At 46.6% G+C, this 16,565-nt stretch overlaps 1 protein-coding gene across 1 annotated transcript; it reads right to left on the bottom strand.

The window, feature by feature from the left end:
- Positions 1 to 382: 382 nt before the first annotated feature.
- Positions 383 to 11,650, bottom strand: Ngf (nerve growth factor). Its single transcript, XM_021196666.1, has 3 exons — positions 11,529 to 11,650; positions 7,309 to 7,432; positions 383 to 1,277 (listed from the first exon to the last, which is right to left on the bottom strand). The coding sequence occupies exons 1-3, from the start codon at positions 11,588 to 11,590 to the stop codon at positions 540 to 542; spliced, it is 924 nt and encodes a 307-aa protein (XP_021052325.1). The 5' UTR covers positions 11,591 to 11,650; the 3' UTR covers positions 383 to 539.
- Positions 11,651 to 16,565: the final 4,915 nt, after the last annotated feature.

Below are 16,565 nucleotides of genomic sequence, written 5' to 3'. Positions count from 1 at the left end.
TATCCTCGAGGACCAGCCTCGGTCTCCCAGAGGTGGGAGGCTGCCTGTGTACATAGCAACCTGCTTTCTGCCCAGTCTCAACCACTCTTCTCTCCTCAAGTGAGGTAATCAAAGCTCATGGATCCATGCTTAGCAGATAATCCAAGGATTTGGTAGACCTGGCTCTGGAATGTAGACCAGAGCCTGCAGGCTGACTTCCCTCGCTAATCATGCTGGGTGGGTGCAGAGCAGTGTCTGAAACTAGTTAGCCCCGGAGCAGGGCTGGCTGGGAATAAAGGTTTCAGATGGGCTATGGTGCCAGGAGTGATGGGGCCAGTTCATTTCCACACTCTCTCAAACCTTGTGGGTTCTTACTGAGAGAAAGGACTCAAGTGTCGGTACTCAGGATGCTTTGAAAATTTAATAAATAATGTCTTTAGAGTTGTATAAACGATAAATTATCATGCAGTCCTTATAATTTAAAATAATTTACAGGCTGAGGTAGGGAGGGGCCCAGGAGAGTGTGGAGGGGGCAGGTGGGGAAGGGGGCTGCAGGTAAGTCAGCCTCTTCTTGTAGCCTTCCTGCTGAGCACACACACACAGGCTGTGTCTATCCGGATGAACCTCCAGGCAGCCTGCTTCTCATCTGTTGTCAACGCCTTGACGAAGGTGTGAGTCGTGGTGCAGTATGAGTTCCAGTGTTTGGAGTCGATGCCCCGGCACCCACTCTCAACAGGATTGGCAGCTCGGCACTTGGTCTCAAAAAAGTACTGTTTGAATACATTGTTGTTAATGTTCACCTCGCCCAGCACTGTCACCTCCTTGCCCTTGATGTCCGTGGCTGTGGTCTTATCTCCAACCCACACACTGACACTGTCACACACTGAGAACTCCCCCATGTGGAAAACTGGGTGGGTGGATGAGCGCTTGCTCCGGTGAGTCCTGTTGAAAGGGATTGTACCATGGGCCTGGAAGTCTAGATCCAGAGTGTCCGAAGAGGTGGGTGGAGGCTGGGTGCTGAACAGCACACGGGGTGAGCGGAGTCTCCGTTTCTTAAACAGTCTGGGGTCCACAGTGATGTTGCGGGTCTGCCCTGTCACGCGGGCAGCTATTGGTGCAGCAGGAGCACTGCGAGCTCTGCGGAGGGCTGTGTCAAGGGAATGCTGAAGTTTAGTCCAGTGGGCTTCGGGGACAGAGTCTCCTTCTGGGACATTGCTATTTGTGTACGGTTCTGCCTGTACGCCGATCAAAAACGCTGTGATCAGAGTGTAGAACAACATGGACATTACGGTATGCACCTGGAATAAAAAAGGTAGAGGTTACCTAAGTTACACTGGGGAGTGGTGCTAAGCCTTATCGGGAAGGTGTCAGGCTCCCTCACAGGGTTCTCCCAAGAGGATACCAGGAGGCTTCATTGGTAGGCTATGGGTAGAGAGCCCGGATTCAACACCCAAAGTCGAATACTTGTGAGAGGAGAGTACGGGCAGCAATCACACTTGGATCACTGGAATTATCTGGAGCAGGTTGTGTGGTCACTCTGTTCTGGGAAGCAACAGGGTCCTGGTCTCACTCACAGAACCCTTTGGGCTCTCTGACTGCCAGCTTGAACGGCTGGATGGTGATGGTGCCTGCACCCTGAATGTGATTCCCTTGGGAAGGTTCTGGAAGGCATTGCAGCTAGTGTGGCCTGGAGCATCAGCACTGAAGTTTTTTCCTTCACTCAGTGGCTCTGAGCCTGGAGACTAAGCGTTCTTGAAATAAATCCACAAAGCACCACAAGCAACTGAAAGTTCTGGTGGTGGTGGTGGTGGGGGCATTCTAGTTAGGAACTGCCATCTTTCTTTCATGAGGCCAATCCACAAGGAACCAACCTACAGGCAGAAGCTAGGCCAGAAAGATAATCCAAACACCCCTTACCAAGTCAGCGTGTGCGTCTTCCCTCCTTCCCTCGTCTCTCTTCGAGTTTTGAACAGGTATTTTCTTTTTATTGCTTGGAGGTGAGTATAGAGCAAATATCAGGCTTGACCAAGCTCACCCCGAGTGATGCTAGAGTCAGCTCTGTTCTGGGGACCATGGTCCTACCCATACCGAGCACCAGCTCACACCTGCAGGTTTGGATCAAAGGCCACCTCCTTTGTGAAGCTTCTGCAGATGATGGCTGGCTCAGAGGGGTCTCCCATAGTGTTTCCCAAGCCCCCAACTCATCTTTTCTCTCATCTCCTGTGCTGATGGATCATTTTGCCTCCCCCCATATTGTTTCAGCCTATTTTGGATATTTCCTAATCCTTGAAGCTTTCTCTAATAACTCTAACATAAGTAAGTGCTCCATCTGTCTACCTGTCTTTGTCTTTCTATGTGTTGTGTGCATGTGTCTGAATGCATGCATGTGTATTCTTTCCTGCTGAATATATATCCATATTTATATGTCTATATGTCTGTATGTCTACATGTCTGTATGTCTGTATGTCTATATCTATATATTTGGATCTGAGAAAACTTCGGATATCCAGTTCAGGTATTTGTCAGCATTTGAAAGCCATTTAATTGACTGCACCTTAGTTTTCTTGTGAGCAGTAAACATGATTTTCCAGCTGAATATTTGGATTAAGCATGTGTTGATTCTGAGTTATCGCATCTCTATTAAGATAAAGACTTTTTCTTCTTTACTTCTATGGATGCTGTCCTTTCTCTGGGGCCCCTCCATCCATGGGTTTTCAGAGCATATTGTTCTTCCTCTCTCAGACTTCTATAAAGCCTGTATCTTTGTCCACCTTCTGCATGTGTGGTCCTAGAGGGCATAGCCTTGTCTAATCTGCCTGGGTGGCAGCCTCCTCCATCAGTATGGGGCCATCTATCTTGTGCATTTCCTTCACCAGGTGATGTGGGTAATCATTCTCATGCCTGTCTCCCTCCCAGATGGTACTTTAGAAGCCATGTGACTTTCATTTCATTCAATCACTGCATGGCCATATACAGTGTCTGAAATGTTATAGCTCCTCAAGAAATAAATGGAGAATGAGGAAAAGATTGAATGGAGGTTTCAGAGAAGCCCACTCTTTGCTTTCTAGTATAGTCGTGGGTCCTTTTGACTGTTCCCAAGGCTTCACAGTGCCTTCCCATCGGCATTCAACCAGTGAATCCCATATAGTACTATTCTTCTTGATGCGATCCAAGAAAAAAAAAAAAAACAAAAAACAAAAAAACAACCACATTCTTTGCTCTTCAAGGAATGTTTTTGTCACTTCTCCAGCCACCCGTGCAGAGGAGGAGGCAGTCAGTACCTGAGTTTTTGATTCCCCCTCCCAGATCTGATGGCTAAAAGTCTTGCTGATAATTGTCTTGCCAACCCTTGGAGGATTGATCATCCTTTTGGCAGCTCATCCAGCCTTTTATGTCTGTTCCTTTTCTTGTTCCACGCCTTTCTTCTCGGCATGCATTATCTTTCATCAGGTGCATTAAGGCAGAAGACACAGAACTGAAGTTCATACCTTTATACCCAAATTGGTAACACCTGTTAGAACTGGATCAGGAACTGAAGGAAAATTGACCAGAGTTTAGGGTTTCAATGGAAACAAAGCCTGCCTTGCTGTTTCCCATTGTCTCGTCCTGGAAGCTCCTCTGGGGAAGTCCATCTTCTTTGGAGCAGCCTGCTGACTCTCATAGCTCCATCCCTGGCCCACCTGCTGCCTTGGAGCACCCTCTGGACCTCCTGCTTCCTGAGGGCATCTCTCTGTGGATATTGGCAGTCTCAGTGCAAGACATCACTGAACAAAACCTTCATGTTCAATTCCACCCTCATCCCACTTCCATCTTCTGGATCAGTAGTAGCAGCCGGATGTTGGACCGCCTGGTTTCTTCCCTCAAACAGTTGCACAGTCACTCACTCCATTGCTCCTGTTTCTCATTCTCCTCAATGGTGTCTTCACATTTTGCTTTCCCATTACTAGGACCATTATGTGTTCAGTCACCAGCTGCACGTCGCCGCTCATCCTGGCCTCTGATCCCTGTCCGTCATCCAGACCTCTCTATGTTGTCTCTCGAGTTCTGCTGAAGTAGCACTCCTTGGAGCTGTAACTTCCTTTCCAGCCTCACTTCTGTGTTTCGGGTTCAGATGGTGGGACTCCATTCCAACTGATGCTCTGGACCTTCCTCCAGTGTCTTCTCCCCTGACTTCCCCCATTAAGCTTCTGACCTCAAGAACTCAATCAAAGAAGCCAATGGGGAGCCTTGTCTTTGCCTCACTCAGCCTGGCAACTGCCCCACCTCCTTCCACTTTACCTCAAATTTCTTCATTCCACACGCACGAGCTCTTGGCACAGCTCCCTGTGCTTAGCCACCGCTGCCCTTGCTGTGGGCTCTTTCTTCCTGGTATGCTTCCCCTGTGCTCCCTGTCCCCTTTCTGCTCTATCTACCGTCAGAAGCCATCCTGTTGTCTCCCAACCTCTAACTTCAACGGCATCACTCCAATAACTTCTGACTCTATGCCAGTGGTTCTCAATCTTCTTAATGCCACAGTTCAGTTCCTTATATTGTAGTGACTCCCCCAATCATAACATTATTTTTATTGCTACTTCATAGCTGTAATTTTGCTACTGTTATGAATCATAATATAAATACTTGTGTTTTCCCATGGTCTTAGGCAACCCCAGTGAAAGGGTCATTTGACCCCCAAAGGGTAGGCAACCCACAGGCTCTAGGCAGAGAAATCCTCCCTGGTACACCTGTCTTATGGCAGGTGTACTCTCTTATCCTCTCTGATGGAGGGCAAGAGCTCCACATAGGACAAAGCTGTCTGCTGCGTTGTTGCCTCCTGTGACAGCTCCACCTCAAGAGCACTGCATGTGGAGGCCCCTCTTTCCTTCTGAGTCCCTTGCCTGCTCCACCCGGGGGCTGATATTTAAGGCATCTACAGACTCTGACTTTCTTATTTTATGGAATTATAAAGTTTTCTACCCTGTATAGCACATCCTCACTCTACACACCAGACTCCACAATGATTTACACTCTTAACACTGTCTGTGGGTTTGCTGTTGGGTCAGCACATGGTATCCGCAGCCATTCGGAGGCCACGGAGACTTGCATTATGGACAGATAGTTCATTAAGAGTTGTCCCTTCAGTTTTTGATTAAAATGTAATTTGGGAGAACCATACTGATCTATTCATAATGGTGTATTCCCAAACTCTTTAAAATTATTAGAAGAGCCTCATAGTTATTGGAAAGTACAGAAAAAGAGGAAGTAATCCACACTGTTTTCCATTCCGGTTATACAATGCACTAAGACCAAAGAGCATTCTCTCCTTGGATGAAGTGAGCCAGGGAGGGGTTGCTTTATTTATAGTGAACCTTTAAAGTCTGTGTCCTGAGCAGGTGGCAGCCCTCTGTGTAGCATTATGGCACATGTCTGAGTGAGAAATTTATCTGGGGAGAGAAGCTAGGGCTCACATGAAGGAACACATTCCATTTCAGGTATAAATGGTCTTGGTTTTGTCATGCTTCTATCCAAAATGGAAGTTAAGTGACTGGGAAAGAGAAAAGCCTGTTCTTGGGATAGCTTTGCCCCAGCCTCCATCAGGACTCTTTCCCTGGCTATCAGAGTGTTCTGTGGATTACCAACATTTACCTGCAGAGTAGGAGATGTTCCTGTATCAGTGAATAATCTTTACACAGGTCTGGCCCTATCTGACTAGGTGATGAAGTTGCCAGCCAGAGCTAACTAGTCCTTGTCTTAAGTTGCTAAGAGGCCTACCAGCTAGGCCTGCAGAAGTGCCTCATAGAAGGGAAGAAGATAAATCTCTATCTTACAGAGAGATGGTAAGAGCTAGTCACAGTTCTCGGGCTAGAGATCAGATCTGTGAACCTGGGTCATCGATTGTTGGCCATAGAGACAATTCTTGTGACCAAGAAAATCCAGCCTCCTCCACCTCACTGGTTGCAATCTGACAGGGGGTCAAGAGGGTCACATTTTGGTTTCAACTTGGCCTCCATTCTAAGTGTAAGGTGGCTGCTGATTTCCATTTTAAGACACAAGAATTTTGCTAGAGCCTACAAGGAGTATAAAAGGAATTCAAGGGCTCCTTAACTCCCTTGGGAGGGATCCCTGAGGTGTCCTGGGATGAACACAAGTGTGTGGTGACAGAACAGAGTTTCTTCTGTCCTACCCAAGACTCAGGAGGAGGCACAGCTTGGAAGTGACATCAGAGGCTGAAGTCTTCCAGGTATCAGATGCACCTAGAGATCTGTTAAGCTGGGCAGTTTTGTCTACTTGTAGAACTGTTGATTCTCTAGGCTTAGGGCTGGCAGTAGAAGAACTATGTCACACAAGTGACAGTGACACTGATGCTGATGACCTGGGGGCACACTTTGAGAGTTAATATATCAGCCTTAAAAGGGCTGAATAAGTTGGGGTAATATGGCTAGTGTGTGCCAGGACCACTCTGTTGCTCAGCCTCTGTACTCTGTGATTGGCAGTGTATCCTGAGATGCACATAATCACTCCAACATCCAAATGAAATTCTCAGAGTGTGAGTTTTGCCTACATGGTAGCATACACCCATACCCAAAGGAACACACTGATGGTTGATCGCTTTTATGCCCAACATCTCAGTTTTTTGATTATCACAAAGACATCTAGGATACAGATCCAAGTTTGTCTTGATCAAAAAGTACATAAGATGCCCATGATGGTGACATGTGGCCAGAGAGTCTAGAAGGTTCTAGACCCTCTACTTAGCTGCTGTTCTTCAGAACAGGTATGTGAGCTATGGGCACAGGAGCAGAATGTGCTGTTGAGTCCCAGAGTCACACCTTATGTCTTATCAGTCATCATAACCGCCTGGGACAAGGCTGTGCTCATCGCATCCCATTTGATGGTTTAGGGAACAGAGGCCACAGACATTAAATCACTTGGTCCTTGACACTGAGTAAAGTAGAACTTAGAGACTGGCCTGCCAGTGTCCAGATATGGAACTTTTCCCTACTCTTTCTTCTACTCAGGCTCCAAGAATGACCATAGACTTTCTCCCTTACAAGGACACCTGCTCAGGCTGCTCTGAGGAGTGTGGAGTGTCTGTCTGTTGCCGTCTGTCTACTCAAGGTCTTGGGTCATGTGATTTTTAATGTGTCCCTAGAAGCTACAGAGCAAAAGGAACTCTTTGGATAAGCCCCATTTGCAGTGCCACTAAGAGCTTTGGCCCTTACTGATCCATCAGGTCCGACTCCCTTTCCAGAACCTTCAGAGTCTTCCCAGCTGTGTGTCACTGGGAGCTTCCAAGTCTAGTGGCTATAGAGCTAGACACCCCAGGAAGGCAGCTGTCCCACAGGCACTTACCTCACAGCGGCCAGGATAGAAAGCTGGGTCCTTGGCAAAACCTTTATTGGGCCCAGACACTGAGGTGAGCTTGGGTCCAGCATGCCATCCAGCCCCCTGGACTGCACGACCACAGGCCAAAACTCTGTGAAGGAGAGCTGACGTTAGACAAGGGTTACCATCATTCCCTAGCAGATGGGTGGACACCTGAGCCCTAGGCAGAGAGGAAGGAATGTCCCAACAAGGCAAGCACTATTTTCACGTTCTATTATTTTAGCAACATTAAGGCCCAGGAAGGCAGCAGAGTCCAGTTGCCAAGATTTCCAGGGTTTTAGGCTTATGTAGCTCTGGTCTTGCAGAACTCAGGTCTTGCATGGCCCTGCAATGGTTCTTGCCTTTACTAGTTTCAACCTGTACACGGTCCACAGTAGGACTGTACCTAGTGTAGTGATTTCCAGACCGACAGTGGAGTTATGCTCCACTGGTACCTAAAAGAAAATGAAAATTATTTTGCACACTGCCAGAGAGCAGATGTAGTAGCCCTAACTCCACCCAGCCTTGGTGATGCAGTACTACAAATACAAAGTCCTGACAATTCCAACAAGCCAATTCTATGATGGAAAACAAGACAAGCAGTGGGGATGGGACAAACGACTTGACTCATCTCTTGGACCTCTTGCCATACCAGGATAGGGGTCTTGGGGCACTACACTAAAAATCGAATTTCAGGAATTGGAAGTTATGGAGATGACACGATGAGGGGAAAATATACTTTAACTTAAAGCTTTTAGAGCCACTGTTTTCCTACTAATTCTGTCAACATGATAGATACATGTAGGTGCTTCATTTATTCATTTCCTGAGCCAACACTACTCTTGGTGTTGGAGGCACAACAGTATATAAAACAGTCAAGGTATCGACCTCTACTGTGGACCTCCCAGCCTAGTGCACATAACTTCAGACTCTGCTCATGTCATAAAGAGAACAGGTATGGTGTGATGAGAGACACCAGTGTACGGGGGCCATGCAGACAGAGTGCTCAGTAAGGAGCACCTCAAGAAAGCTGCCCTCAAGCTGATGACAAGGAATGGTGGACAGAGTATTCCAGATGGAAGGAAGAGTGCATCCCAAAGCACTGGGCATAGATAAGTTAAAGTAACCAGCATGAAGGAAGAGACCTGGGAGATGAGCTGAAGAGGTAGAGCAAGCAGGTCTTTAGAATGAAGCCAGGGGCCACAGTTGCATCCCTGGGGCCAGCAAGAAGGGAGTGAGGGCTTTAAGCAGGAGAGTGTCATGGTGATGTTGAAGGACGAATGGACAGATGACTAAGTCTGTGAAGAAAGTCTGTAAAGAAAGCTCAAGAATCACACCTTTGTCCTTATTGTCTATATGTTTTCAAGTCACACAAACCCTTCATCTGGCCATTCCTTGCTCCCCCATGACCCCCATGACCCCCTCCCCTTTTCCTGTGGCAGCAGGTGTCATGGAGTGTGGGCAGGAGTGAAAGGCATATGTGGTAGGCCTTTATATCAGCAGGGGAGAGTGAGTGTGGGGATACCATCGCTGCAGCCTGTCCACTTGCTTTCCACAATACCCCATAAGCATTCACCTTTAATCCATGGAAGAACCGGAGAAGGAAAAGTAACTGTCTGTAAATATTCTAGATATTCCTCTATTAGACGTCTTCTAAGCCGAGTGATTGGAATTAGAGAGGCTGCCAATATAAATTATAGATACCTAGTTCATAGCTCTGTAGACTTAACTGAAAGGCAACCTGGTTCCTGGTTGAGCTAATGCTTGAAACCCCAGTGACCCGAAGGAACAGAAGGCATTTCACCCCGCTCCTAGGCACCTGGCTACTGTCGTGTAGCTACAGCCCCCCACAGCCCTCCATAGATTAGTGGCCATCAGGCTCCAAGTCCCTCCACAGGTAGAGGACATGCCCTGTGGTCATGTGGCCTTAAAACAAATCTCTATTTTAATGAGGTACCTGGAGTACTTAGCCAGTAAGTACTCCTTCCCCAACGCTCTTCCCTGGAAAAGGTATTTAACCTCAGACCTGCCCTGAGAAGTGGGGTATAGTTTACTCATCCACTTTCGGCCATGACAATAAATGCCTTAAAACCATGAACTGCCTCTTTTCACTGGGATCTACTGTGGGGGGCTGTGAAGTCCTTCACCTATAGAGCTGCTGTCTAATCTCTCTTGTAGAAGACCTCTCTGAGCTCCCAGCCATGGCTGAGGCCAAGTCAAGGACTCATCCCCTTGGGATTCAGCCAGAGTGTCCCTCTTTTCCCCCTCGGCCCCAGGCTAGATTCCCATGCCCCCATTTCATTGTCAACTCTTCCACAGCTCCAGCGTTGCCTGAGTGCCCAACAGCCTGAGAAGCAGATGGCCCCGGCCTCCTTGCAGGCCTGGGGACCCCCAGGCCAGATCTGACTGTCCTGCACCTAAGACTGCACTCCCACCCCCTGAGCAGTGTCGGTAGTGCCCCCATGGCTTCCCTAGAGCCTGACACCCACCTGCTGACTGAGTGGGGTAAGCATGGTCCACTTCCTGCATCCTGCCTCCCCAGTGGAAGAGAGTCCACACAACCACAACTTTCCTAGCTATATATCCATAGACTCTTGCGCAGGCAACCTTGGTGTGCACCAGTCTCCTGCCTGTACCATCCTGGTGCCTGATGGCTACATTAGAGACTCCTTCCGACATCTTCCCCTGCCCTTGGCCTCCTCTTGTACAGTGCTGCCACAGCCGTTTGCTGCAGGAAAGAGAATTTTCTGCCAAAAATATTGACTGATTTTTATAGGTGGTGCTGCTTTAGTCTTGTCCTAGGAAAAGTTGAGGGTCTAAAATTAAATCCAATTTAAATATTGCCAATTTCTAATGCAAATACATCAGAGACAAGCAAACTAAATGGATAGCTATTTTTAAATCCCTAATTGTTCTCATAATTACTTAAAAAGACGTCCAATGGCTCTCATACTCTTGATAAATGTGTGGAAATAGAACCCAGCTCATTTATAGACTACCTTACGGTCCTTCTTATAGAACACAATGAAATTCTATTGAAATCTGCTGTGCCTCTGTAAGTCAGGCCTGGTTTGATGCCTTACAGTAGTGGTACTGCAGCCTCTTAAAACTTGTTGATAATGCAAAGTACTGGGTAGATATCCTGAGGACTAGAAACAAGACAGCTTGGGATTTAGTATTTACTACATTGTTATTTATCACCCAAGTTTAAGAATAATAAGGTTCTGTGCTGACTATCTCGATCTCCAAGGGACTGGATGAAAGTCACCTAGGAGACTGAGATGTTCCTGTGTGCACATCTGCAGGGGATTTCTGAAGAGGATTAATTGAGGTAGAAGGTCTGTTCTCAGTGTGGGAGGCTCAGATAGAAAGAGGTTCCAAGAAGCAGCAGTGGAGAGGACCTGCCTTCCTTTCTGCTTCAGGGTAAGTGTGTCTAGCACAGCTGTGTCATCCTCTGCTGACTTTACACTAACACAGATGCTATAACTGGTTCTCCAGGGAACTTCCACACTTTCTGGTTTGAGACTGGTCTGAAGACGTAAGCTTCATGGACTGAGCACTTGGTTACTGGGCTCTTTACCTCTCCAACAAGCAGATAGACACTGTTGGGTCACCTGGCACCTATGTGCAAGCCAATCTAACAAAATCTCTCTTTACAATGTATGTTCTATTGCTCTTGTTCCACTAGAGAACCCTGCCTAATATGTTCCTTATAGAGTGAGAGGTCCACGTCAAAGAGGACAAACTCAGAGATGACCTGCTGCTGTGAACTGCCTACCTGCCTTCCATGGGACCCCTCATCTTAGAACCCATGAGCAACTAGCCCAGAGTCTGCTAGAACTGGAGGATGGAAAGATTCTACCGAAGATCCTGGAAATAAGGCTGGATGTTTGGCTCTCTGAGCATTGTCTCCCTACCTCCCCCCCACCACCCCTATTTATTTTCATTACATCTGAAAGGTATTTTGGCCAAACTGTTAAAGTTCAATCAACTATCCCAAGTCCGATCAACAACCCAAGGAACTTGCTTCTGTGGGAAATTCATGGGGAGCGGTGGACATCCCTGTAAGTCCTTCATGTGTGAATATGCAGACTCTATCTAGCCAGCTGGTCTCTGATTCCCACTGCCCCTCCCCCCTCCCTGGTCCTCTGCAGCAGGGACTCTCAACCCTGGCCACATAGCCAACTCACCAAGCCAGCTTTACATACCCACCATGCTGCCCGTGTCCCACCTCCAGGGAGCCTAATTTCACTGGCTTGAGGCACAGCATGTTCACTAGGAGTTTCCAAAAAGCTCCCCAGGAGATCCAAATATAAGGCCAGCTCCAAAGTCACTCTGCACAGGAGGAGGAGGAAGTTTGACAGTGCATTTGATGAGCCAACTAAGAGAAATTCATTGTCAAGAAATCAATATATCTTAGAAACTATAAAATACAGGTGCAATCATAGTATGAAAAACAAGGAGATATGGGGGGCTGGGAGAGGTTGTATTTGCAAGCCCCCACTGTCTAGATACAAGCGACATCTGTGAATAGGAGACTTTCTTTTTGACTTTGTCAGGCCACTTTTAAAAAAAAAATCCTTCAGTGTTGGAGTGATGGTGGCTTAATACTAAACAGTTCAGGAATATTTGCTGACTTTATTTTTCTTCAGATTTGGGGACGGTTGACTTAAAGGACCTCTTACATGTCATGTGCTCCAATGAAGCAATGGCGAGCCAGTCCCTAAAGCAACTTACATTGTCCAAAGATTCCAGGAAGCTACGTCCCTCTTCCTTCTGTCTCTCCCTGGTGGAGTTCTGAGTGAGGAAATCTCACTTCAGCTCTAGCATTGAGATCATGTTCTTGGGGTGTAGTGAGTTTTGGTACTGCTATTGTGAGTTCCATTGCTATAGCCATTCTTAATTTTACCCCCGCCTGTCATTCCTTATGCTGTGCCTATGTACAAAGGGAGAAGAGCTGGAGGTCTTTTATGCTGTCAGTCTGTTTTTCTAATTCTTAGCCTAATCAGTCATTTTCTAGAAAGAAATATGACTGTAAGGTTTGCTGACTAAGAGTTCTTTTGTTGTTGTTTTTTTTTTTTTTTTAAACAAATTTCAGTTTGACCCACTTGGAGATGATTTGATGTCTTTTAACTATTTAGTGTTTTTGGCAGATCTAGTAGGAAAATAGTGCATCTGGCATCAAGGACTTAGGAAGACATAAAGGTTCAGCAAAACTATTATTCTACCAAATGGTCCGATGCTGACAATTCTGAAGGGTCTTGCCACATTTCTTAAAGAGAATCGGTCCTACGGCTCGTTGGGAGATGTTGAAGTAAATTACACATGCTCTCTTGATGGTGTTTTCCCAGAGCCAAGCAGATCAAAGGAGAAGCCATTGTGGTTGGCTGCCCTTCAGCTTCGGAATGAAAGAGCATTTGCTGTAACTGTCGGTGGCCTTCTATGGTGTGCAGCTGCCCACAGCCAGCATGGTGTTTACCTGACTGCAGTAATTCAAGAGCTCTGTAATGTGCAATGCCACAGCTAATTACAAGGACATCAGAGCTGTAGATAAGCTATCTATACACAAAGCAGACACGGAGGTGAGGGAAGAACAGCTTTACAAGAATGGATTGCTAAATAGCAATCCATGTAGACCAGCTCATTGGCTTGGTAATGCTAATGATATATCTATAATCTGTGTTTGAGTGCCAAAAACAATCCAATAGTTTTGCAAACTTCTCTGCAACCTTAAGAAAACATTTCTTTGGTTCCAACTGGCTGATCCTTAAACCACAAGAAAAAAAGATCTATTTCAACTATGCTTTTGGTCTTTGCCTGGTCTGTCCCATGCTTCTAACTATATACAGACAGCAGTACTTGGAATAAAGGGGACTCTGGTCACTTGGAGTCAAAGTTCACTTTGAATAATAACAGTCTCCAGGTCACAGGCGATCGATCACAGGTGACAACCTGGAAGATGTGAATGAGAACAAATGGTACCAGCGAATGTTAACTTAGACTGGGGCCCTTTATTCAATTTGCTTTATGGGGGCCCACGTCCTCAGTTCTTCTCAAGCTAGCCTGTTCCTCTCAGTGTGTGGCATGTTTTCCAAGCAGTAGGGCAAGAAACATTACAACACATGACTCTCTAATGCAAGTCAGATGTAACTCCAGGAATTAAGCTAAATATCCATAGCTCTAGAAAGACCTGGAAAGATCCCAGCTTAAGAGATACAGGGGGCGGGGCTGTCTGATGCTTCTGAAGGCCAGACAGCCTTTCCTTCAGTCAGGGAAGGACAGCAGAGAGCCAGAGACTTGGCTGTATGGGTTCTAGCAAAAGGCTGCCTTAGTGGGTAAGTGTCCATGCTGAGGACATTTCTGTTTAAGTTGTACTGTGGGTTCACTCTAAGGATCATCTCACCTCGTCATCCCATTTCAAGAAAACAGGGCTCACAAGTGCCTGGGACCAAGCACATCACAGTGCCCACCTCCTCACAACTCTGGAGTGACAGCCGCCTCTGAAACCCCTCACTCCTCTGCACTGACATTTCCTGGCTTGTCTGCTGGCTTCACACCCAGAGAATCCAACTCAAGGCATGAAGTAGATAACCGCCAGCATTGCCTGGGCATGTCATACATGAAGATCCCTAGTTACCCCAGGCTAAGACAGTGCTGGAAATGAAGAATTGATTCCCGGGTTTGTTTGTTGGTGTTGGGGGGAGGGGGTGGGGGGTGGGCTGCCATTTCAGCCACTTCCTGTGTCTGGCCTCAACACTTCAGTCCCAAGTTGCGAATGGTTTACACTAGAGAAGGGCCCTTGGATGTACATCCATGAGCTATGTTAAGAGGACTCATCTAACACAATATCTCAGGAGCAAGATCAGGGGCGATGAAAAACTGCTGTCTGTTGAGGTCTCTTGACTCTGATGTACTTATGTTCTAGAATATTTCCCATCTTCTTTTGTTTCTCTTTTTAGGGTTTATTTGACCACAGCAATATGCACAACAGGAAGGCTCTCCGCTGAGGAAATTCTCTCCAGAACTAACAAAAGAGCCACAGAGTGCATCTGTCCCCAGAGACCCAGAACACTGTGGGTAATTAGAAATTCCAGAGAGGACAGATTTCCACACTATCTACACACACACACACACACACACACACACACACACACATATCACTCAACTTGTGGCTCCTAGAGATCTAGTTTTACATGGTTAAGTTTCAGAGAAATAGAAACTAACTTGCTTTAGCATCTACATAAACCTGAAGCCTTAGCTGCAAAAGGAGGCCGGAGACCTCCTTTTGTAGCTAAGTTCAGTGTTTGTGTGTGTGTGTGTGTGTGTGTGTGTGTGTGTGTGTGAGAGAGAGAGAGAGAGAGAGAGAGAGAGAGAGAGAGAGAGAGAGGGGAGGGAGAGGGAGTGTCCAATCTGCTTTCCTTCCAGTGCTTCCTCAAAAAAAAAAAAATCAGCAAATATCATTTCCACCTTGAGTGGAGAGTATTAACTAAATAACACTTAGCCCACTGTACAACATCTAGTTAATCCAATGAATTTTATGCAGTCTTTTTATAGTATTATTACTGACACTTGGCCAAAGCAGAGCGGAGCAGTACAGGCAGAACTGGGTGTGTAAGAGAAATGATGCAGTGTCCATTCTCGGTCTCTATCTGGCCCTCTCCTGCAGGGGGTAGGGGGACTGTGGCTTAGTGTTCTAGCTGTGACTGGAGTGGCTGGCCACCTGCATGCTCAGTGGGACTGAGAGATTGCAGAATGATATTCACAGCTGTCTGGCAGTGCGCTGCAGTCAGTCACCTGCCGAGGAGACACTGAGTAAAAAACAGAAACACTTGCTTTTGAAATGATCCTTTTTCTCCAGCTCCGTCCCCAGTCCGTGGGAGGAAGCTGCTTCGTCATGGCTGCAGCTCCCCGAACAAGGTGACCTGGAGTGATGGCCAGAACTTGCCTGTGAGGTTAGGAACATCTTCTCCTGGGGTAATTGCTGCCTTAGAGGGAAAGTGAGCCACAGGAGAAAGCGCCAGAGAGAGTCCTGCACAGGGTCACAGTCATTAAAGGCTTGGGATAAATTTTGGTGTCTGTTGAATTGCCTACTTCTTAAGAGTTGAGGTGTATTTTTATCCCAGGGATGTCCTGGGGTAGGCATTTAGGAAATGTTTATTGAACAGAATGGAAAACTCTTAACACACTGCTCTAAAGGGAATCATTCTTTTACATTATATTGGAAGATAAAATGTGGCCCCACCCACAATTTCTGAATCTTGTGCACTCTGGTGATACGCACTCAGGAGCACGCCATGTTTGGGAGCCGACAGGTACTGCTGGGAACTAGGACACAGGCCCTTGTTTGGCCCTCACAGTGTACACAGGTGCTGTACAAAACAACCCCTTTCTTAGTTCCAGGCCTCTTATTTTACCTGTCCAGTATTTCTCTGGAGAAGGCTGTACTCTAGTCTGGTCACTAGTTATGTTATGCAATCCAGAGAGATGGGCAATCGCTTCATTGTTTAGTTATAACATAACCAGGAAAGGAGGAAAAAAAGAGAAAGCCCAGAACACACATGTGAACCCTGGTGGGGACTGTACAACGATAATGGAAACCATTTGTTGGCCTCTCTCTTCTTTTTGTGGTCAGCCAGATTCCTGGAATCATGCCTGTCTGCTAAGAGAGCTGCACCTCGAAGGCCTTCCACACATGCCCCGTGCCTGGTCTAAGAAGTGTTACCCAGGTCTCAGGAAGGTGGGTGCTTAAATGACTTTTGAACTGTTTCTAGTTTCCCTTCTTCTCGCAGACCTTATTTCTGCACCCTCAGAACATAGATTAAGGATTTAAAAAAACAAAAACAAAAACAAGACAAAAATGAAGAATAAAAGAAAAAGTCAAACAAAGTGTCAACAAAATTCCAGAATCTTCCAACCAGGAGAACATTGTTAGCCTAAGGAGAGGAGTTACCTCAACAGGCACACGAGGAAGCTCTACACAAAGAACTGTGCTGAGCATTCTCTGTATTCTTTTGCCCGTCAGTTTCTATGAGCCAAGTGATTCCCTTTTCTCCATCCACTTTCCAAACCTATCACAGAATTTATGTAAATAAAGTCCTTTATTTAGAGTCACAGAGCATGGGAGCATTATTTCTAGTGGCCCTACTGTTGTGACCACCATTATCACCGTCCACGATCATCCCAACATCGGCACTATAATCACCTCAGCAGCAGCACCACCATGATCATCCCAGCATCAGCACCAC

This window comes from Mus pahari, chromosome 4 (assembly GCF_900095145.1).
Source record: "Mus pahari chromosome 4, PAHARI_EIJ_v1.1, whole genome shotgun sequence".
In the NCBI taxonomy this organism is placed as follows: domain Eukaryota; kingdom Metazoa; phylum Chordata; class Mammalia; order Rodentia; family Muridae; genus Mus; species Mus pahari.
Note: the sequence above shows the minus strand (reverse complement) of the source record. Positions and strands in the feature narration are given on the sequence as shown.

What these genes read in the sequence shown, in the direction of transcription:
- Ngf (XM_021196666.1), bottom strand. Translation starts at nt 11,590, where the DNA reads ATGCTGTGCCTCAAGCCAGTGAAATTAGGCTCCCTGGAGGTGGGACAC. An exon ending in GGACACGGGCAGCATGGTGG is followed by an intron (nt 7,433 to 11,528) that starts GTATGTAAAGCT and finishes TCTCCTTCACAG; the next exon opens with AGTTTTGGCCTGTGGTCGTG. An exon ending in TCTATCCTGGCCGCTGTGAG is followed by an intron (nt 1,278 to 7,308) that starts GTAAGTGCCTGT and finishes TTTTTATTCCAG; the next exon opens with GTGCATACCGTAATGTCCAT.